We start from the raw sequence: 22,555 nt of genomic DNA on the forward strand, positions 1-22,555 counted from the left end.
TGCTCATTTGCCTTCCCAACCAGACGGTAAGCTCCCTGAGGACAGAGACTGTCTTATTTCATCCACATATTTAAGTAAGGACCTTAAGCAAAGTAGTTACTTAGAATGATTTTAGAATAAGTAAAGATAATAGTCTAGAAACTCAAAAGAAAATAGACCAAAGAAGAAACAAATACTTTTCTAGCAGTCTCCATTACCCAGAACTCACCTGGAATGAGGTCAACAGAAGTGATAGCAGACCATAAACCCACCCCGGGCTCTAACATTCCAGCATATAAACTCACTTACATATAATATGTATCAAATCAAGGTCTCCTCTTAAGCCTCTGGCATGAAGGCCAGTAGGCCATACTGACTAGCTCTGTGTAAATTGTATTTCTTTACACAGTACAAACTGAAAGAGTTGCACATAAGACTTGAAATTTAGACAGCTTTTCAGTAAGGTTTTTATTTTTAAACATCCTATCTATATTATTTTCATAGTCCTTCATTTCAGATTCTAATAGATTATTTGTACGGTCAAGAACATTTAACTATTGTCCCCTTTTAAAACTCTTTTGAATATTGAATAGACTCACAGAATTTTTAAGACAGAAACTCACCAAATCCAGAGCCCTCATTTACCCGCAGGGATAAAAAAACCTGAAGCTTAAAGAAACTGCTAAAAATTCTAGTCATTCAGAAGTGGAGCCAAGCGTAGAAATTAGTTCACCTGTTTCCTAGTGCAGGATTCTTTTCACAAAGATTGGCTTCTTAATGAATAAGATGGATTTGGCCACTTTGCAATGGACTACATACTCTGCTTTTATAAGTTTTCTATACAATGATACAAAGAAAAAAAATTTCTTTTTTCTTTTTTGGCTGTGCAGCAGGCGTCATCCTAGTTCCCTGACCAGAGATTGAACCTATGTCCCCAGCACTGGAAGCCTGAAGTCTTAGCCACTGGACTGCCACAGAAGTCTCTCAACAAATTTTATAGGGAAGATATGCCTTAAAATGAGAATAACTAAAAATCAAGCAAAGCAGTCCTACCAGGTATTACATGGCTTAATGGTCATGCTCCTGAGACAGTGCTCACATTGAGGGATATGCATGATTTAAAAGTCCCACTCAAGGCCTATATGACCATGGAAGCTGAAGGTAAAGGAAGTGAATCCAAGGTAAAATTGTTAAGTTTGCAAGGCTTGCCTTTATCATATCTGGTTTTCCTTTTATTCTTTATCTGTCAGAGTGGTAATCACTCTTCCATTTCAAAGCCTTCCTATCTATCCTGTCTTCTCTTTCCGTTTACAGACAAAGAAAGAATTTTGTATCTATTATCTACACCTCGTTGGCTGATAAACTTAAGATACTACTTGAATGAACTTTAATCAATCTGCTAACTTGATCAGACTTATGTTTTACACTCTTAATCCTGAAATGTGGAAGGCAAGATTTGTTCTCGGAAGAAATTTAGACCTCAGCAGAAAGATAGGCATCAAGTGGTGGAGCCAGGTTCCCTCCTCCCTCCTACTCATTAAAATGACATGGTCTGAAAGCAAACCAAGCATCACATTAGGATGCAGAGAATGCATCTATAGGAGGTGCACATGGTCTGCCCTCCACTATACACAAGAAGAGCAAAACTATTGCTTAAACTTCCAGTAAATATCTGACACACTAGAAATTTAAAATTTCTAAGGTTTGGGACAACTGTTAATTACCAGAGTGACTTAAAATTAGAACTCAAAGTATTTTTTCAAAGCTAGTGCACACACAAATCATGTTTACAATACAAGTATGTTACATTCACATAGTATCTAATGCTTATAGAGTGTTTTCATATGTGCTTTGTGACTTGATTTTCCACAATATATAATGCAAACATCATTCCCAGTTTTCAAATGAAGATTCTAACATTTGCAGGTAACAAGGATAATAAAAGGCACAGCCAGGACTTAACATAAGAGCTCTTGATCCAGATATTTTCCTACTGTAACATGTAACAGTATGAAAAGGCAAAAAGATAGGACACAGAAAGATGAACTCCCCAGGTCGGTAGGTGCCCAATATGCTACTGGAGATCAGTGGAGAAATAACTTGAGAAAGAATGAAGGGATGGAGCCAAAGCAAAAACAACACCCAGTTGTGGATGTGACTGCTGTTAGAAGCAAGGTCTGATGCTATAGAGAGCAATATTGCATAGGAACCTGGAATGTTAGGTCCGTGAATCAAGGCAAACTGGAAGTGGTCAAACAGGAGACGGCAAGAGTGAACGTAGACATTCTGGGAATCAGCGAACTAAAACGGACTGGCATGGGTGAATTTAACTCAGATGACCATTGTATCTACTACTGCGGGCAAGAACCCCTTAGAAGAAATGGGGTAGCCATTATAGTCAACAAAAGAGTCCAAAATGCAGTACTTGGATGCAATCTCAAAAATGACAATGATCACTGTTTGTTTCCAAGGCAAACCATTCAATATCACGGTAATCCAAGTCTATGCCCTGACCAGTAATGCTGAAGAAGCTGAAACTGAATGGTTCTATGAAGACCTACAAGACCTTTTAGAAGTGACATCAAATAAAGATCTTCTTTTCATTATAGGGGACTGGAATGCAAAAGTAGGAAGTCAGGAAACACCTGGAGTAACAGGCAAAATTGGCCTTGGAGTACAGAATGAAGTAGGGCAAAGGCTAATAGAGTTTTGCCAAGAGAACACACTGGTCATAGCAAACACCCTCTTCCAACAAAACAAAAGAAGACTCTACACATGGACATCACCAGATGGCCAACACCAAAATCAGACTGATTATATTCTTTGCAGCCAAAGATGGAGAAGTTCTATACAGTCAGCAAAAACAAGACTGGGAGCTGACTATGGCTCAGATCATGAAATCCTTATTGCCAAATTCAAATTTAAATTTGAATTGAAGAAAGTGGGGAAAACCACTAGACCATTCAGGTATGACCTAAATCAAATCCCTTATGATTATACAGTGGAACTGACAAATTTATTTAAGGGACTAGATCTGATAGACAGAGTGCCTGATGATCTATGGAATGAGGTTTATGACCTTGTACAGGAGACAGGGATCAAGACCATCCCCGTGGAAAAGAAATGCAAAAAAGCAAAATGGCTGTCTGGGGAGGCCTTACAAATAGCTGTGAAAAGAAGTGAAAAGCAAAGGAGAAAAGGAAAGATATACCCATTTGAATGCAGAGTTCCAAAGAATAGCAAGGAGAGATAAGAAAGCCTTTCTCAGTGATCAATGCAAAGAAATAGAGGAAAACAACAGAATGGGAAAGACTAGAGATCTCTTCAAGAAAATTAGAGATACCAAGGGAACATTTCATGCAAAGATGGGCACAATAAAGGACAGAAATGGTATGGACATGACAGAAACAGAAGATATTAAGAAGAGGTGGCAAGAATACAAAGAAGAACTGTACAAAAAAGATCTTCACGACCCAGATAATCACAATGGTGTGATCACTCACCTAGAGCCAGACATCCTGGAATGTGAGGTCAAATGGGCCTTAGGAAGCATCACTACAAACAAAGCTAGTGGAGGTGATGGAATTCCAGTTGAGCTCTTTCAAATCCTGAAAGATTATCCTGTGAAAGTGCTGTGTTCAATATGCCAGCAAATCTGGAAAACTCAGCAGTGGCCACAGGACTGGAAAAGGTCAGTTTTCATTCCAATCCCAAAGAAAGGCAATGCCAAAGAATGCTCAAACTACCATATAATTGCACTCATCTCTCACGCTAGTAAAGTAAAGCTCAAAATTCTCCAAGCCAGGTTTGAACATTACATGAACCGAGAACTTCTAGATGTTCAAGCCAGTTTTAGAAAAGGCAAAGAATCAGAGATCAAATTTCCAACATCCGTTGGATCATCGAAAAAGCGAGAGTTCCAGAAAAACATCTATTTCTGCTTTATTGACTATGTTAAAGCCGTTGACTGTGTGGATCACAATAAACTGTGGAAAATTCTCAAAGAGATGAGAATACCAGACCACTTGACCTGCCTCTTGAGAAACCTATAGTCAGGTCAGGAAGCAACAGTTAGAACTGGACATGGAACAACAGACTGGTTCCAAATAGGAAAAGGAGTACGTCAAGGCTGTATATTGTCACCGTGCTTATTTAACTTATATGCAGAGTACCCATGAGAAATGCTGGAGTGGATGAAGCACTAACTGGAATCAAGATTTCTGGGAGAAATATCAATAACCTCAGATATGCAGATGACACCACCCTTATGGCAGAAAGTGAAGAAGAACTAAAGAGACTCTTGATGAAAGTGAAAGAGGAGAGTGAGAAAGTTGGCTTAAAACTCAACATTCAGAAAACTAAGATCGTGGCATCTGGTCCCATCACTGAATGGCAAACAGATGGGGAAACAGTGGAATCAGTGAGAGACTTTATTTTTTAGGGCTCCAAAATCACTGCAGATGGTGACTGCAGCCACAAAATTAAAAGACGCTTACTCCTTGGAAGGAAAGTTATGACCAACCTAGATAGCATATTAAAAAGCAGAGACATTCCTGTGCCAACAAAGGCCCACCTAGTCAAGGCTATGGTTTTTCCAGTAGTGGTGCACGGATGTGAGAGTTGGACTATGAAGAAAGCTGAGCGCCGAAGAATTGATGCTTAGTTCTTGAACTGTGGTGCTGTAGAAGACTTTTGAGAGTCCTTTAGACTTCAAGGAGATCCAACCAGTCCATCTTAAAGGAGATCAGTCCTGGGTGTTCATGGGAAGGACTGATGTTGAAGCTGAAACTCCAATACTTTGGCCACCTGATGCGAAGAGCTGACTCATTTGAAAAGACCCTGATGCTGGGAAAGATTGAGGGCAGGAGGAGAAGGGGACGACAGAGGATGAGATAGTTGCATGGCATCACTGGCTCAATGGACATGAATTTTGGTATCTCTGGGAGTTGGTGATGGACAGGGAGGTCTGGCATGCTGCAGCTCATGGGGTCGCAGAGAGTCGGACATGATTGAGTGACTGAACTGAACTGAACTGAACTGAATACGTAATCAGCGATATTACACTAACTTCATATGCAAACTCCAAATACCTTCAAAGTAGAAGAGTAAGATCGTTCCTAAATTTCTAAATAAATTAAGCTGGTCTTTTCAAGCTCAAGTTTCCTCCTCTCTCTGTCAAAGACAACTGTTTTGTCATTTTCAGTTCTCTGAAAGATTTCCATCTTTCTGAAAGATTTCCATAGTAGAAAAAAAATACTAGGAAATACCAAAAGCTAATGAATAGAAGCAGACATCTTTCAATACCAAAAATACACACTTCTCATCTAGAGGGTTTTTCTTTGAGATTCTTTGAAAACCTTATTCAAATTAATTTAAAATATTCGCCTAAAATTTGCAATTGTATAGTTTGTTTCAACTCTGTGATTGATATACATTTAAATAACTAGCTTCTTTGCATCTTTTGTTAATTTTCCAATTTTGAAGAAACGTGATATTTTGGCAGGCAGGATGCATCCTGTTTCTACCAAAATGCATTTTACCTGGGGTTTCTTTGAAATGAATCACAAAATCTGATTATCCATAAACTATGGTTCCTTTACCCAAAGGAAACTGAATCAGATATAAAATTCATGTTCTGTGACTTTTCAATTATTATCTACTCAAAAGACTAGAGGATGAGAGTATCTACCATTAAAGTTACCAAATTCAAATTTGCTTTTGAAATAATTCAGTGATTTTTAAAGAAAAAAATGCTGGAATATAATTCACCAAGTGTGAAAATTGACCGTTATAATGCTATGAGCCATACTTCTGAAGTGAAATATATGACATCCATTAAAAAATAGAATCTGAACATTTAATGAATAGTCAAAGTAAGAAAGGGGCTCACCGGTTTGACTGAAACCAAACTGACGCAGAATCTGATGAGCGTCCAGCATGTTTGATTGTTTTGACTTAGACTGCTGTGAGGAGGCTGATGTCGAAGTGAATGAGAGATTTTTGTTGACCTGTAATAGGAAAGGCAAATCAGAAATGAAAGCGTAATTTCCGGGGTTACTGATGCAAATAGTGGATGAGAAATATTTGCTTACGATGCAAACCAGGGAACATGTCAAAAGAAGTGACAATGATTTATATGCTTAGTTTTTAAGAGTTTACAAAACTCTATAGTTTTACAATCTGCCTTACTTTGAAAACAAGTTTGCTTATCATGGGACTAACTTTATTAGTAACTTAGAGTGGTCTTAAAAGTTATGCCAAAAAAAAAAAAAAGCAAAAAATAAGTGACTCCCTGACTGCTTTCAATTAAGAAAGAGTTTTTAAATGTTTCACATCCACATTTCCTTAGCATTTTTGAAAGAACAAGTACTTCCTTTTCAGATACTGTACAGAAAACACCTGTAATGTTCATGTTTATATGTATCACAGTGACATAGATAACACAGCTGCAACTTAACTAGCCAAGTGAAATAGTTTCTGCCGTATCAAAAAATCTTATTCTTAAGACAGTTTTCAAAAAACAACTCAAATAATGAACAAGCAAAATTTCTATAAGTAAATACAATGTTCAGTAGCACAAAAATTCTACTACAATTGTGCAAGTACAATGGTCTGTACTCAGAAATGAAATGAAATGAAACGAGTAACAAGTGCAACATTGTAACTACATTGTAAGTACACTGTAACACTGTAAGTGTATGAAAAACACACTTCACAGAAAAAGGCTAAAATGTTTAGTAAGTTAGTAAATTCATCTTGCAGTTCAGATAATTTCAGCAGCGATCTAGTCTCTTTTTCATTATTAATAAATCAATCATTATATCTTATTATTTTTACCACTTTCAAAAAGCATGATAAAATGTGATCGAATTTTGAAAAAAATGGAAATGTTTAAATTTCTAATTTTCTGTAAAAAAGTAATCTGTTAATTAACAAACTATTAAAAATGACAGTTTATGGTATGTAAATATTAGTATAGGAAAGTAGCTCCTTTCTCTTTTTTGAAATACTCAAAACTACACAGAGGACTTCCACTGTATTAGTATTTAAAAATTCCCTTTTGATGTTCTATACATAGAACAACAGTACTGAGTTGTGGTTACATGCCCTTTATCTGACTCATTATTTACATAATATTTGTAAATGCTTCTCTTCTTTCAAACAGTGACAGTAAATGGTATATAAGATTAAGTTTTTCTTTTGAAAGAAAGATAATTTTGTGAAAAAGTCAATTAAGATCATGTGCGATTATAGCTCTAAGATTCCTAAACTATTGTGGTATCATCTTATGAAAAATAAAAATATTTTCGAAAGTAGTTACTAGATGGGGTCAAATATTACATCAATGCTAAGAAAAATTATCCAGCTACAAAAATTCTATAAGAAGCCATTATTAACACTGACCAAAATTAAAGTTGACTATTTACATTGATACAACAGCTAAAGTAACAATGAAATCACCTAAGATCATTGAATTTCATTTTCCAACTTTAAATGGAGATAATAAAAACAGTAAATAAACTTCAAAGGAAATGTGCTTGAAGACTAATAATAATCATTGGTATTAAAACATAGGTTAACCCTAAAGCACTAAATAACACGAGTATGTTCACAAAGGGGATCCTAAAGTGCTATACAAATCAAGTGTTATATAAATATTAGTTATTATTATTAACATCATTACAAGCAAGGGTACTTAGAAATATGTAGTGCAGTAAGATGATGCAGTAAATTTTTCAGAATGCTATGCTTTTATATGGAAGTACTATACACAAAATGACAATTTATCACTTAACTATTTACTTCACTTCTCTTTTTTAGAATCATTTTTCAGTTTACTTCTATTTTCTTGAAAATTTTAATCCTACCTATCAAACAAAGCATTTTGAAATCTGGTGCAAAAAAGCAGGTGTATGCTGGACACGCACATGTGCACACACACACATACACACAAATGTGCTTTTCAGTCTTCCTCTTCAGAAAATTACTTGTGCTAAAGCAAAAAATAAATACCAAGAAAGCTCAAATAGGATACTTGAATGACTCCACTCAAACTGAAAGACTTGCCACTTTTTCTAAGTAAAATGCTGTTGTAAAAAATCCAATTATGATCTACAATTACATGGTTTTTCTAAGCATTTCTACACTTCTGCCCTCTCTTGACATATCTTTAGAGACTATTCAAATGTTCGTGAAGTGATAAGTGGCAACATAACAGGGAGGATAACTTAGTTTCTAAGGTATGGATAATTGTTAATCACTACCCTCCAATACTTTGGCCACCTCATGTGAAGAGTTGACTCATTGGAAAAGACCCTGATGCTGGGAGGGATTGGGGGCAGGAGGAGAAGGGGACAACAGAGGATGAGATGGCTGGATGGCGTCACCAACTCGATGCACATGAGTTTGGGTAAACTCCGGGAGTTGGTGATGGACAGGGAGGCCCAGCGTGCTGCGATTCATGGAGTTGCAAAGAGTCGGACACAACTGAGTGACTGAACTGAACTGAACTAATAGTGATCTGAAATTAGAACTCAAAGTATTTTCAAAGTGAGCTTATACATATTCACTAATTCATTTAAAGGAAGAAAAATAATAATAACCATTATACAGAGTGAAGCAATATCTATTTTTGAAACATATGCTGTGGAAAAGAATTGCTTAATAATTTTACAACAACAGAAAGGTTGGCTAAGATAGTCTACCCTACAACAATCTATCCTCTTTTTACAAAACACTTTTCTGCTTGCCTCATGCAAAAACCACAGTCTGCCAAAGTCAGTTTAATACCTCCATACTGTGCAAAATGAGAAGCATAAAAATTTAATAAAATTCATAATGGAAGAAAAGAAAAAAACAACCACCTAGAACTGCCAAGTTAATCACAAAAACTGTTTTGCCTGCTCTTTCAGGGTATAAACAGTTTTGATAAAATATGCAAATACTAATTCTCTAGGAGGAGTTAATTTTCATGTTAAAAAAGTCATTGCTCTAACCTCAAATTGAATGCACAAAGCTAAACAGGCTACAATAGTTTACCCTTTAGTGATTAAATTGTAAAACCATTGGGAGATATGTAACACTCATTTCCATATATACTTACAAGTCTAATCCTTTTAGCTGACTTTATATGCTTTATTAACCTGAAGAATTGTTTTCAAAGTTTCAATTTGTGAAGACACTTCAAACTTGATTTTAATGATAACAGAAAAGATATTAACACTGTTTATACACTTATGTTAACAAATGTGTCCCCCTTCTTCTGGACATCTATTTTTTTTAAACTAAATTTGAACAACAATGCAGATAACGCTTTAATTTGAAGACACTTCTAAAACCAGCACCTAGGAAATTTTTTTGTTGCAAATTATATGTCTGCTGTAAAAGTTAAAATCCCAGTATTACAAAACAAGTTAAACAGAAAACTTGAGCCAAAGTGAGATTCAAGTTATCTGAAGTCAGTTATCTGAACACCTCATAAGTTCTAAAAGCAACTTACATTTCTGTGATATAGAGGTTAGTAAAACCTAAGAAATGAGTAGGCCGTGATGTCATAAAGAGAGATGCAACATGATCTCTCTAGGTCCTAGATACTGCCCTTATAAATTGCGACAATGAAGTGAGGGATAGGGAAGAAACATTGTTACTGTTAAATTTTTACAGTGGGGTAACGAGCTAGAAAATCTCTCCTCATATTAGTTCACCCCCTACAGTATTAACTAAACCAGCATTCAAATGGGGATCAGTCATCACATTTTATTTTGTAATATTTAATCAAGATTTTTTGAGTATAAGGGCTGGTGGTTCAAAAATTACTAATATATTCCCCTGTATAAAGCTCAAAATTAACATCTAGTACTGGTTCAAACCACTTACCCAGTAGTAATATGCCTCAGAGAAAGCCAATTAACCTGATGCATACTACAGTACAAACCTTCACCTCCTTTCTCTCTCAGTATATTTCCTTACTCCAGAGAGAAAATTTGGTTCTGAACCCCCTGAAATCCTCACTTCCAAGAACAAACCTCTTACACCTGTCCTCCTCTCTTTCTTTCCAGTGTCAGATAAACAGGTGAAAGAGAAATTCGCTCAGTCAGGTCCAACTCTTTGAGACCCCATGGACTATACAGTCCATGGAATTCTCCAAGCCAGAATACTGGAATGGGTAGTCTTTCCCTTCTCCAGGGGATCTTCCCGACCCAGGAATCGAACCAGGGTCTCCTTCATTGCAGGCGGATCCTTTACCAACTGGGCTATCAGGGAAGCCCAGATAAAGAGGTACTCTTCCATTTAAAATTAATCCCCCAGCTGTTCCCTTGAAGATATCTTTGCATGCATGCTTAGACGTGTCTGATTCTGTGCAACCCTATGGACTGTACCATGCCAGGCTCCTCTGTCCATGGAATTCTCCAGGCAAGAATACTAGAGTGGGTTGCCATTTCCTTCTCCATGTGGCTATCCTTAAGGCTCTTCCAAATTCTCTACTAGCTGTTTGTCTACAGGCTATAAGCATTAATCTTTTCACTTTACTACAAAATAGAAAACAAGTAATTCTTACTATGATTCCATAAATTTCCTTAACCTTCATTGAATGTTAAAGTTTTTGAAAAACAGCCAATAACTGCTATCTATATAGCTCAGCCATTCACTTTCAAGCAGCTACAACAAAGCTTGTATCTATCAGAACACTAAATCTGAAACTAAAGTCATCATGGACTTCAAATGATCAAATTTGGCAGATTCACTCAGGCCTCTGAGATATCTGACACTGTCAATCACTCTCGTGTTTCTGGGAAACCATTTTTTGTTGGTGATCCTGCCACTGCTTCTCTGTGTTGCCTGCTAGACCCACTGGGCTCTCTACTTCGTTCACACCACACGGTTATCCCAGGCAAAGATGTATGTTTTCATCGCTTCATCTGCCTTTCATGTTGACAATTTTTTCATGTAAAACTCTTCTGATCAGTAAGTTCAGAACCAAACTAACCTTTCCTATGCTGTTCACTTCCTTGGGGAAAGCTCTCATCACCCACTCTGCTGTTCCAGCCAGACAGATGGGCATCACCCTGGACAGCTTCCTCACACTCCACGCAGAGTTCTCATTTAGGCAGTCAGGTGCTCTGGCATCTGATTCCACTCCTTCATCATCAGTGCTACCACTGCAATAGTCGTCTCCTGATTTGTCTTCCCATCTACTGATTCTTCTTCTATACTGCTACCAGGGTGATTTTTCTAAAATGCTAATTTGATTGAGCAACACTTTTGTTTAAAACCCATCATCAACTGTTCCACTGGATAAAATCCATACTTTTTAAGTATAGCAAACAAAGCTTTCTATAAGAACTACTAGCCTTCCAACCTTACTGCTCTATCTCCTATGTTCCAGCTGCAACAAATTGCTCCCCAGACATTCCACATTGCTTCATGTCTCTGTGACTCAGTTCATGCTTTTCCTGTTTCCTGGAATGTGCTTCCTTCCTGGCTCCATCTTCCTTTTTGATATTGACTTCTTCTCAAAGCCTAAGCTTAAGTGTTACATCAGGCACGAAAAGTCTTTCAGACTTTCCCATTAGAACTTATCTCTTCCTAATTTCAGTCAGCCCAGTTGCTCAGTCGTGTCCGACTTCTTCACGACCCCACGGACTGCAGCACACCATGCTTCCCTGTCCATCACCAACTCCTGGAGCTTCCTCAAACTCATGTCCATCGAGTCAGTGATGCCATCCAACCATCTCATCCTCTGTCATTCCCTTCTCCTCCCACCTTCAATCTCTCCCAGCATGAGGGGCTTTTCCAATGAGTCAGTTCTTCCCATCAGGTGGTCAAAGTATTGGAGCTTCAGCTTCAGCATCAGTCCTTCCAATGAATATTTAGGACAGATTTCCTTTAGGATTGACTGCTTTGATCTCCTTGCAGTATCCATACATCAGAACTGGAAAAACCACAGCTTTGACTAGACTGACCTTTGTTGACCAGACGGACCTCCTTCTTTGTCTCCCCACTATTCCCACATCTTCTAGTATCATGGCACTGGTAGTACCTTAGGATGCTTACCTAGTAAGTTATCATCCATGAGACTATAATCTTTTTGAGGGTAAGGGACGGGTTTTGTTTATATAAATTTGTTTAGTAAATGGCTGGTATAACCTTATAAAAACTACACAGAAGTCAAACTCATTAACACATATGAAAGCAGTGCATATTTTAAAACCTTACCCAAATTTAAGGCGGTATTTATATTCAAGACTTCTCAAATGTAACTGACTTTTTGATGATAAGAATTACAGAATAATGGGCTTAAAAGTAAGAAACTCAATCAGATCAGATCAGTCGCTCAGTCGTGTCCGACTCTTTGCGACCCCATGAACTGCAGCACGCCAGGCCTCCCTGTCCATTACCAACTCCCGGAGTTCACTCAAACTCACGTCCAGCAAGTCAGTGATGCCATCCAGCCATCTCATCCTCTGTCATCCCCTTCTTCTCTTGCCCCCAATCCCTCCCAGCATCAGAGTCTTTTCCAATGAGTCAACTCTTCACATGAGGTGGCCAAAGTACTGGAGTTTCAGCTTTAGCATCATTCCTTCCAAAGAAATCCCAGGGCTGATCTCCTTCAGAATGGACTGGTTGGATCTCCTTGCAGTCCAAGGGACTCTCAAGAGTCTTCTCCAACACCACAGTTCAAAAGCATCAATTCTTCGGCGCTCAGCCTTCTTCACAGTCCAACTCTCACATCCATACATGACCACAGGAAAAACCATAGCCTTGACTAGACAAACCTTTGTTGGCAAAGTAATGTCTCTGCTTTTGAATATGCTATCTAGGTTGGTCATAACTTTCCTTCCAAGGAGTAAGCGTCTTTTAATTTCATGGCTGCAGTCACCATCTGTAGTGATTTTGGAGCCCAGAAAAATAAATTCTGACACTGTTTCCACTGTTTCCCCATCTATTTCCCATGAAGTGATGGGACCAGATGCCATGATCTTCGTTTTCTGAATGTTGAGCTTTAAGCCAACTTTTTCAGTCTCCACTTTCACTTTCATCAAGAGGCTTTTGAGTTCCTCTTCACTTTCTGCCATAAGGGTGGTGTCATCTGCATATCTGAGGTTATTGATATTTCTCCCAGCAATCTTGATTCCAGCTTGTGCTTCTTACAGCCCAGCGTTTCTCATGATGTACTCTGCATATAAGTTAAATAAGCAGGGTGACAATATACAGTCTTGACGAACTCCTTTTCCTATTTGGAACCAGTCTATTGTTCCATGTCCAGTTCTAACTGTTGCTTCCTGACCTGCATACAAATTTCTCAAGAGGCAGATCAGGTGGTCTGGTATTCCCATCTCTTGAAGAATTTTCCACAGTTTATTGTGATCCACACAGTACCCATATTTAAATCTAGAAACAGGGGTATGAAATAATAGAAAAATATATACATATAGGTCTCTGGCCCTAGTTCTTGGCACAGAACTCCTAAAACTGTTGTCAAGCATCTTTTGTTCTTCTATTTTATCTTTGACTCTGATTCCGTAGTTGAAATTGCAAGTTAAAGTGTTAGTCAACTTAGCTGTGTCTGACTCTTTGCAACCCCATGGACTTTAACCTCCTACCATGGAATTCTCCAGGCAAGAATACTGGAGTGGAGAAATATACCCATGCACTATGGGTACCTTATTTTTGACAAAGAAGGCAAGAATATTAAATGGGGTAAAGAGAGCCTCTTCAATAAATGGTGCTGGGAAAACTGGACAGATACATGTAAAAGAGTGTTGGAACACTTCCTAACACATACACAAAGATAAACTCAAAACGGATTAAAGACCTACATGTAAGACCAAAAACTGTAAAACTCTTAGAGGAAAACATAGGCAGGACACTCGATGACATAAATCAAAGCAAGATCCACTATGACCCACCTCCTAGAGGTAACGGAAATAAAGACAAAAGTAAACAAGTGGGACCTGATTAAACTTAAAAGCTTTTGCACAGCAAAGGAAACTATAAGCAAAGTGAAAAGACAACCCTCAGAATGGGAGAAAATAACAGCAAATGAAACAACTGTCAAAGGATTCATTTCCAAAATATACAAGCAGCTCATACAACTCAATGCTAGAAAAACAAACAACCCAAACAAAAAGTGGGAAAAAGACCTAAACAGACATTTCTTCAAAGAAAACATACAGATGGCTAACAAACACATGAAAAGATCCTCAACATCGCTCATTATTAGAGAAATGCAAATCAAAACCACAATGAGATATCACCTCACACAGGTCAGAATGGCCATCATCAAAAAATCGACAAACAATAAATGCTGGAGAGGGTGTGGAGAAAAGGGAACGCACTTGCACTGTTGGTGGGAATGTAAATTGATAAAGCCACTATGGAAGACAGTATGGAGATTCCTTAAAAAACTAGGAATAAAACCACCATATGACCCAGCATGGAACAGACTGGTTCCAAACAAGAAAAGGAGTACGTCAAGGCTGTATATTGTCACTCTGCTTATTTAACTTATATGCAGAGTACATCATGAGAAACGCTGGGCTGGATGAAGCACAAGTTGGAATCAAGACTGCCAGGAGAAATAACAAGAACCTCAGATATGCAGATGACACCACCCTTATGGCAGAAAGTGAAGAAGAACTAAAGAGACTCTTGATGAAAGTGAAAAAGAAGTGAAAAAGTTGGCTTAAAGCTCAACATTCAGAAAACTAAGATCATGGCATCCAGTCCTATCGCTTCATGGCAAATAGATGGGGAAACAGTAGAAACAGTGTCAGACTATTTTTTAGGGCTACAAAATCACTGCAGATGGTGACTGCAGCCATGAAATTAAAAGATGCTTACTCCTTGGAAGGAAAGTTATGACCAACCTAGACAGCATATTAAAAAGCAGAGATATTACTTTGCCAAGAAAAGTCCATCTAATTAAGGCTACGGTTTTTCCAGTAGTCATGTATGGATGTGAGAGTTGGACTATAAAGAAAGCTGAGTGCAGAAGAATTGATGCTTTTGAACTATGGTGTTGGAGAAGACTCTTGAGAGTCCCTTGGACTGCAAGGAGATTCAACCAGTCCATCCTAAAGGAGACCAGTCTTGAGTGTTCATTGGAAGGACGGATGTTGAAGCTGAAACTCCAGTACTTTGGCCACCTGATGCAAAGAATTGACTCATTTGAAAAGACCCTGATGCTGGGAAAGATTGAAGGTGGGAGGAGAAGGGGATAACAAAGGATAAGATGGTTGCATGGCATCACCGACTTGATGGATATGAGTTTGAGCAAGCTCTGGGAATTGGTGATAGACAGGGAGGCCTGGTGTGCTGCAGTCCGTGGGGTTGTGAAGAGTCGGACATGACTGAATGAATGAACTGAACTGAGTATAGATAACATTAATAATTTAAAAAAAAGATAAAAGTCCTCTGGCTTCAAGAAGCTTACAGAGAAGTATGGAAATTCAGACATGTAAAGATTAGAGCTGGAAACAATATCATGTAATATCTAAAAAAACAGAAAGAAGGAAGAGAGGAGAGGAAGATGAACAGAAAGAAAGAATAGAATTGTTCCTCCCTGAGGAAATTCATACTTTAATTCTGGAGAATATAGGCAAAATTAATTATAATTTAAGGCAGAATAAACTCAATTAAAATACATGCCAATTATGAATCAATATGTCTGGGAACATGAGAAAAACAGATTAATCCCATTTGTGAGGAATCATACAAAGCTTAATGGAAAGAAATTCCTCCAGGCAATATCATTTCTGATATGATTCAATCCATCTCGAAACAAAGAAAAGAGGAAGGAAATTCGGAAATTATAAGTTTATGTGAGAGCAATGGAAGACTTCTAATACCAATTACTGTCTTGGAAGTAAAGAGATGAGAACTCTTTTTATCTTCCCATCATCAAATCTTTATCTGAGCATCTACCCATAGTTTCTACCTATGTGCCTATCAGAGAGGATGAACACTCACTTCTCTTAAAGGCCAGTTTCTCCACTGGCATTCAGAATTTGATTCCCTCTCATTTCTTCAAGGACTTGAGTCCAGCAATAACCACCTCCATGGGACGTTATCAATTTCTCTGTCACCACTGAATTATTCCCAGCAGCAAATAAGCATACTTTAATATTGTCCATCTAATGTTCTCCTCCAGTTGCTGCTTCTCTGCTCCTCAGTTAGAATTTCTTAAAAGAATGGTCTACACAGTCTCTGCTTTATAGACTCCCATTCTGTCTTCAACCCACTTCAACTGAGCTTTTCTCCCAGCCACTCACTGAAACTGTACTCATCTAGGAAACCAAAGGACATCATCCTGCCAATTTTCTGTCCTCGTTTTACTCATTCGCTCAATAGCATGTGACTGCTTATCACTCCCTTTTCTTAAAATACCTCCTGTGAGATTTCCTGACATACTCTCTTCAGGGTCTCAGGTACTTAGCTATACTCTCTCTCCAGGTGATTGTACCAAATCTAACAGTTTAGAACAAATACGGCTTTTACCCTGAACTCTCCCCAGAGCTCAAGACTCAAATATCCAATTGCTTACTTCTCAGCTACATTCATATAGAAAACTCCACGCCAGTAGTCCTCATCTCATTAAAAAGCTCTACCAGCATCTACAGTGGCTATAAAAAGCAACACAGAAGTGATTTCTATGTTCTCGTTCTCTCACTTACACCACATCTAATCCATCACCACGTTGTGCTAAATCTACTTCCAAAATATATCTTAAATTTGTCCACTGCTTGCACTCCCATTATTATAACTCTTAAACGAATTCAAGGATTAGACTGAAATGGCTTTAATGCCAGGTGGCCTATGATCACATAAGCAAACCAAAATCTAAGCCTGTAAATACTTCGAGGTTTCAATACTGAAACCTAAGGATAACTAATCCCAATAGCCAACTGAGCTTTATTTTTATTTTTTTGCAAGCCTTTCCCACTTTTATTCATTTTTTCTGCTTGGTTCCTCGATGAAGCAATCACTTTATCTTTCTTTCCTGCAACACCGACTTCATTCCCACTTCCTCGAAGACCGAGGAGAGCCCAGGGGAGGAGGGTAGGATTCTCCACCAGCCACAGCTCCCAAAGGAAGTGTCAGGGCTGTGAAAGGAAGCCGGGTCTGGAGAGAAGACCAGCTTCTGGCCCCTGTGGGTGAGATCTTCAGGGATCAGGATGCGAGGGCGAAGTCTTCCCTTCACCGTTGTCATTTCCATTCTTTCCCAGAGCCTCAGGTGCGGTCCAACAGGTCATTGTTCTTGTATATCTTTTCTGGATTCCCTTCCTTCATGGCTGTGTATCTGGCTAATGTGAAGAGACAGTCACTGAGTCTGTTTAAGAACTTGACCACGTTTGCATCGGTCTCACCCGTCTGGACAAGAGGCACCACACGTCTCTCGGCTGGGCTACACACGGCCCGACAGAAGTGCAGTGTGGAGCTGCTCTTGCCTCCTGATGGGGCGTAGTCTCTGGGTGTTGTCACTCAGTCCTGTCTGACTCTGTGATCCTATGGACTGCAGCCCGCCAGGCTCCTCTGTCCATGGGATTCTCTAGGCAAGAATAAGGCAGGATGAAAGTGGTGAGTGGGGGCAGCTGGCGAGAGTATCTGTCGATCCACTGCTCCAGCTCCAGGATGAGCCCCGCCTCGAACATGGCGTGTTTTAAATGAGCCTCTCTGGCTGAGGAGCGCGGAGTCGCCAGGGCAGAGCCGAAGTCCTACAGGGAGCACTGGATTCTCTGAAGCTCTTCCACAAACGGGTGGTCCTTTTCTGCAATTAATTCCATAGCAAACCCAATGGCTGAACTTAATTCATCTGTAGTTCCCACAGCTTCAAACACCTGGTCGTCTTTGGGTGGTCTTTCTCCAGTGAAGGTGCTAGAAAACCCTTTGTCTCCTGTTTTGGTGTAGATCTTGGGGACCTAGGGAGTCTTCGAGGAAGGCTGAGGCCTGTCCCCGTCTTCCACACCCTGGGGGCTGCGACTCTGGAAATGGGGACACAATAGCTTGCGGGTTCCAAGACACCCGCGCAAGCAAAGGCGACCTCCCGGGCCCCACACAGCCATGCCCCAGGCCTCTCGTCAAGGAGCCCAACTGGGCTTTAAACTATAGCCAATCAGTAACTTCCTTGTTCTGCTTCAGCCCTTTCTCTCTAGGAGTCTTTCCCCAGCTCCTGCTGGTGAAAAGCTTCTAAATGATCCTAAGCTTGGCCCTAACCAATTCGAATAGATTTTTGCTCAAAGAAAACCCTCCTAAAATGTTTAATATGCCTCGGTTTATCTTGTAACACCATACTAGTATAGGCCACAATCTCCTCTTCCTTGAACTGAAGACTATTACTTGCCTTTTAAAACCCATTCTCAAAATAAATAAATAAATAAAATCCATTCTCACGTTCTTTCCAGGTTAACATCTCAGTCACTTGTTTCTCTAATTAATATCCTAAACTCCTTACTGAAGGATAGTAGAATATGCCACCCAAAAATGTGCCTCTTTTGCATAAGGATTACTTTGAGAAACTATAAACACAGGCATTCTGAACACAGAGTGGAAGCTATCTTTTGTAAGAGAAACAGACATTAGAATGGGGTTCTATACCAAGAAAAAGCCATCTATCATTAGGGACAACTTTTTCACCTGAGAGACTTATGTCTACAAACCAGCTTCTCCTCTTACCTTCTCAAGTTGCCTTCTGCCCCAGAAGTGTCAGACTCCTCCATCCCTTTTCTAGGCTCAGGATGGTATATAAGCCCCAGCTAACTGGCAGTCTTTGGCATCCCACGTCTTTGTGGGGCTCACATATGTATGAAATTAAAATTGCATTTTTTTCCTCCTGTTAATCTGTCTATGCCAATTTAATCCTTAGACCAGTCACAGAACCTATAAGGGCAGAAGGTAAAGCTTTTCCTCCTCTACATTACCATGCTTACAGGACCGTTTAAAAGGCTGGCCTGATCTCCTGAGCTTCTCCCCAACTTGTCATGGAACACTGCTCTTCCTCGCTTACTCACTATCCCACTTAAGATTAGTGATCTTCTTTCTGCTCCTTCAGCATGCTAGTTTAATATCTAGATGAGAATTTTCACAGGACAGGATTAGTTCCTTATCAAGTGGACTCAAGAAAACACTATTCTAAGCTATAGAAAGCCAGTAATAAATGACCATATATTTTATGAATCCATTTATACTAAATAACCAGAATTGGCAAATATATAGAGACAGAAAATATAAACCACTCCTGCCGGTTACCAGGAGTTTGAGTGCTTTGTTTGGTGGTGTGTGTGTGCATGTGTGTGCCTGCGTGCATGTCCTTATCCAGAAATGGAGAATGACTGCTAAGAGAAAATGGGCTTTCTTTTTGGAGGGAATAATCTCTCTTTTTGGAGAGACAGTAGTGATGGTTGCCAATTCTATGTGTATGATAAAACCCAGTGAACTGTATACTTTGAAAGCATGACTATTGTGGTATGTATGTTATATATCAATAAAAGTGAAGTCGCTCAGTCGTGTCCGACTCTTTGCAACCCCATAGACTGTAGCCTACCAGGTTCCTCCGTCCATGGGATTTTCCAGGCAAAAGTACTGGAGTGGGTTGCCATTTCCTTCCCCAGAGGATCTTCCTGACCCAGGGGTTGAACCCAGGTCTCCCGCATTGCAGGCAGACGTTTTACCATCTGAGCCACCAGGGAAACCATCAATAAAACTGTCATAAAAAAAGAAAATAACTAGTAGGTTAATCTTTCCATGCTCCTGCTACTCCTTCTAAGTCTCTTCAGTTATGTCCGACTCCTTGTGACCCCATAGACTGTAGCCCATCAGGCTCCTCTGTCCATGGGATTCTTCAGGCAGGAATACTGGAGTGGGTAGCTCTGCCCTCCTCCAGGGGATCTTCCTGACCCAGGGATCAAACCTGCATCTCTTATGTCTTCTGCAGTGACAGTCAGGTTCTTTACTACTAGCGTCACCTGGGAAGCCCAATCTTTCCATACTTTGACTGATTTCCAAAAATGTCATATTTTCAATCATAATTTATTCTATTTTTTGTTAAGTACTAGGAACACAGAGATGAATGACATGAACCTCCACCCTCAGGAAGTTTCCAGATTAGCAGAGGATGTTCTCCATAAAGCCTTGCCAAATATGTGCAGAACACTTTACTCTTTGGGCATTCAGACAGCATTACAAAAGAGGGGTATATAACATATTTGTAAAAATAAAGAGAAATAGCTCTGAACTGCTAATCAAGAGGATAAACTATTTTTTGACTCCAGTTTTATACACTATACATACTTAAGAACATTTAGTAATCTTGGAGCTACAATCATTACACCAATCATTGCTATCAGGAACAAGTTTCCTGAACATCTGCAGCTCAAGTCAGAATAAAGCTTGTTCTCTTTTTTTCCCCTCATCTTCCTTCCCCTTGTCTCTATTCTATTTCCTGTTGACTTGTGATAATTAGGTAAAAAAGTGATGGGTCCTGACTGATACTGGACAGCTCAGTGATGGGATAAGCCTAGTGTTTTCTGACACATTTCCTCCATGAGATGCCTCATGTGGAACGAGACAATAGCCTACTAACTTCTGTATTCTAAGCACCTGCCATGTGGTAGGAGGTGTCCGCTGAGTAAAGACAGTATTTCTACTGCACTGACATTACATAAAGCAGGCTTTGACTGTACTAATACCACCTTAATTCTTTCCCTTCCGGAGACCTCACCCTTTTACTTTGTGACAATATATAACCATATGTGACAAATAAACGGATATCTCATGATTCACCTGAATTTTGGAAATGGACAGGAGAGAATAAGAGGGAAGAATGGACAAGTGGTGTCATTCCAACTCTTTTAAATAAAATTTATTTTCTTGACAACTGACTTGAAGTTTGCACATAAAACAAGCTTGCTTGCAAAAGGAAGAAAGCTAAAGAAAGCTGCTAGGTTGAAAGCAACTCAGATATAGTTCAGTTGCAATTGTTTACCAACCAAGAGCCTCTTTATATCAATCTCCATTTTCAGACTGACTTTGGGGTCTTGGGCAAATCACTTAACCCTCCTTCAATTTCATTTTCCTCCTTTCTAAAAGTGGAATAACAATCATCTCTAACCTGTCTCTCAGGACTGTTACATAGTTAAATGGGAAAGGAAGTATGAAACAAGGCACAAATAATCCAGAGCACAATATATTATTACTGTTTGTGCACAGCTTCCATTTATTTCAAGGCTTATACACTTTACGCCCCATTCACACATTGGAACTGTGTTGGTGTCTCTTACCTATAAAGTATCACATTATATTTTTCTCAGAGAAGGAAATGATCTCACTAACCCTTTACTGAAAGTATTGATACATCCCAATTCCAATATTCTTAAATCTTCAAAAATAGTAAGCTGCTGCTGCTGCTGCTAAGTCGCTTCATTCGTGTCCGACTCTGTGCGACCTGATAGACGGCAGCCCACCAGGCTCCCCCGTCCCTGGGGTTCTCCAGGCAAGAACATGGGAGTGGGTTGCCATTTCCTTCTCCAATGCATGAAAGTGAAAAGTGAAAGTAAAGTCGCTCAGTCGTGTCCGACTCTTTGCGACCCCATGGACTGCAGCCTACCAGGCTCCTCCATCCATGGGATTTTCCAGGCAAGAGTACTGGAGTGGGTGCCATTGCCTTCTACTACTTGCTAAATTCTCAGGTTCCAGTATTATGATTCCTTGATAAACTCAACCCTAATTGTAACAAACAGGTATCAGAAGAAGTTTTTCCAAAAGTTCTATTAAAGCTATCAATGGTATGTTTCAATTCTTTGGGTCATCACAATGGAAACTGAAGTTGTCTCTTGGTAATAAAAAACCACTCACCTTTGCTGCACAGGCTCGTATCACCTCCTAAAAGAAATACAATAAAATAAGTAAAGAGATATTCATAATTTCATTTAAAAATATCAATTATTTTTAACACATTCAACTATCAATCTTTTAAAAACCAAAATCAACATCCGGGAGAGTGTTTTTTAATCAATCACATGCAGGTATCACTCTGCATTGTTTCCAATGAGCTGGGGAAAGGGTAAAATTAAGAGACTCAGTGACATGACTTTGGAAAATCTAACTTGCCAAAAGAAAAGGCACTGACAAAGACGACTCTGGAGGGCCCACACGTATCTGCCTATGTCTTCTCACAGAAGAAAAGTTTGTCTCCTCAATAAACTTAACGTAAACACTCAACTTTTGTACTGGAACACTAACATATCTAAAAGACACACTCTGAACTGCAGTATAGAATTATCTCTATAAATAACAATACCCATACATATAATTCTCATATTAATAATTTACTCCAGAGGAAATCTAATAATAAACACTTCTGAAGAGTAAAGTATATGACTGGAGGAGCAAAAGAAAGGAATTGCCTACAACTCGTGGGATAAGACCAAGAAAAAGTCACTTTTGAAAAAAGAAATTAGTCAAAGTCAACATAAATGACTTGGAAATTTGCTGCTAAACAGACACAAATAATACTCAAGTCCAATTACGGTTAACCAGCATATATCATCAGTCTAGTATGGAACCAGAGAAAAATGTT

General features: G+C 39.1%; 1 protein-coding gene and 1 pseudogene across 7 annotated transcripts in view; both read right to left on the reverse strand.

The window, feature by feature from the left end:
• AHI1 (Abelson helper integration site 1) overlaps nt 1-22,555 on the reverse strand; it is a 220,130-nt gene that overhangs the window by 106,127 nt on the left and 91,448 nt on the right. For 6 of the 7 annotated variants that reach the window (XM_027551630.1, XM_027551632.1, XM_027551629.1 and 3 more), the window contains 2 exons: nt 21,832-21,858; nt 5,870-5,987 (listed from right to left, as the gene is read on the reverse strand). In XM_027551630.1, the coding sequence (XP_027407431.1) occupies nt 5,870-5,987; nt 21,832-21,858 (145 nt within the window). The remainder of the gene's footprint in view (nt 1-5,869; nt 5,988-21,831; nt 21,859-22,555) is intronic. The other variant, XM_027551631.1, reaches the window with a different exon arrangement.
• LOC113898460 lies at nt 15,338-19,509 on the reverse strand (annotated as a pseudogene).

Source organism: Bos indicus x Bos taurus, chromosome 9 (genome assembly GCF_003369695.1).
Source record: "Bos indicus x Bos taurus breed Angus x Brahman F1 hybrid chromosome 9, Bos_hybrid_MaternalHap_v2.0, whole genome shotgun sequence".
Taxonomy (NCBI): domain Eukaryota; kingdom Metazoa; phylum Chordata; class Mammalia; order Artiodactyla; family Bovidae; genus Bos; species Bos indicus x Bos taurus.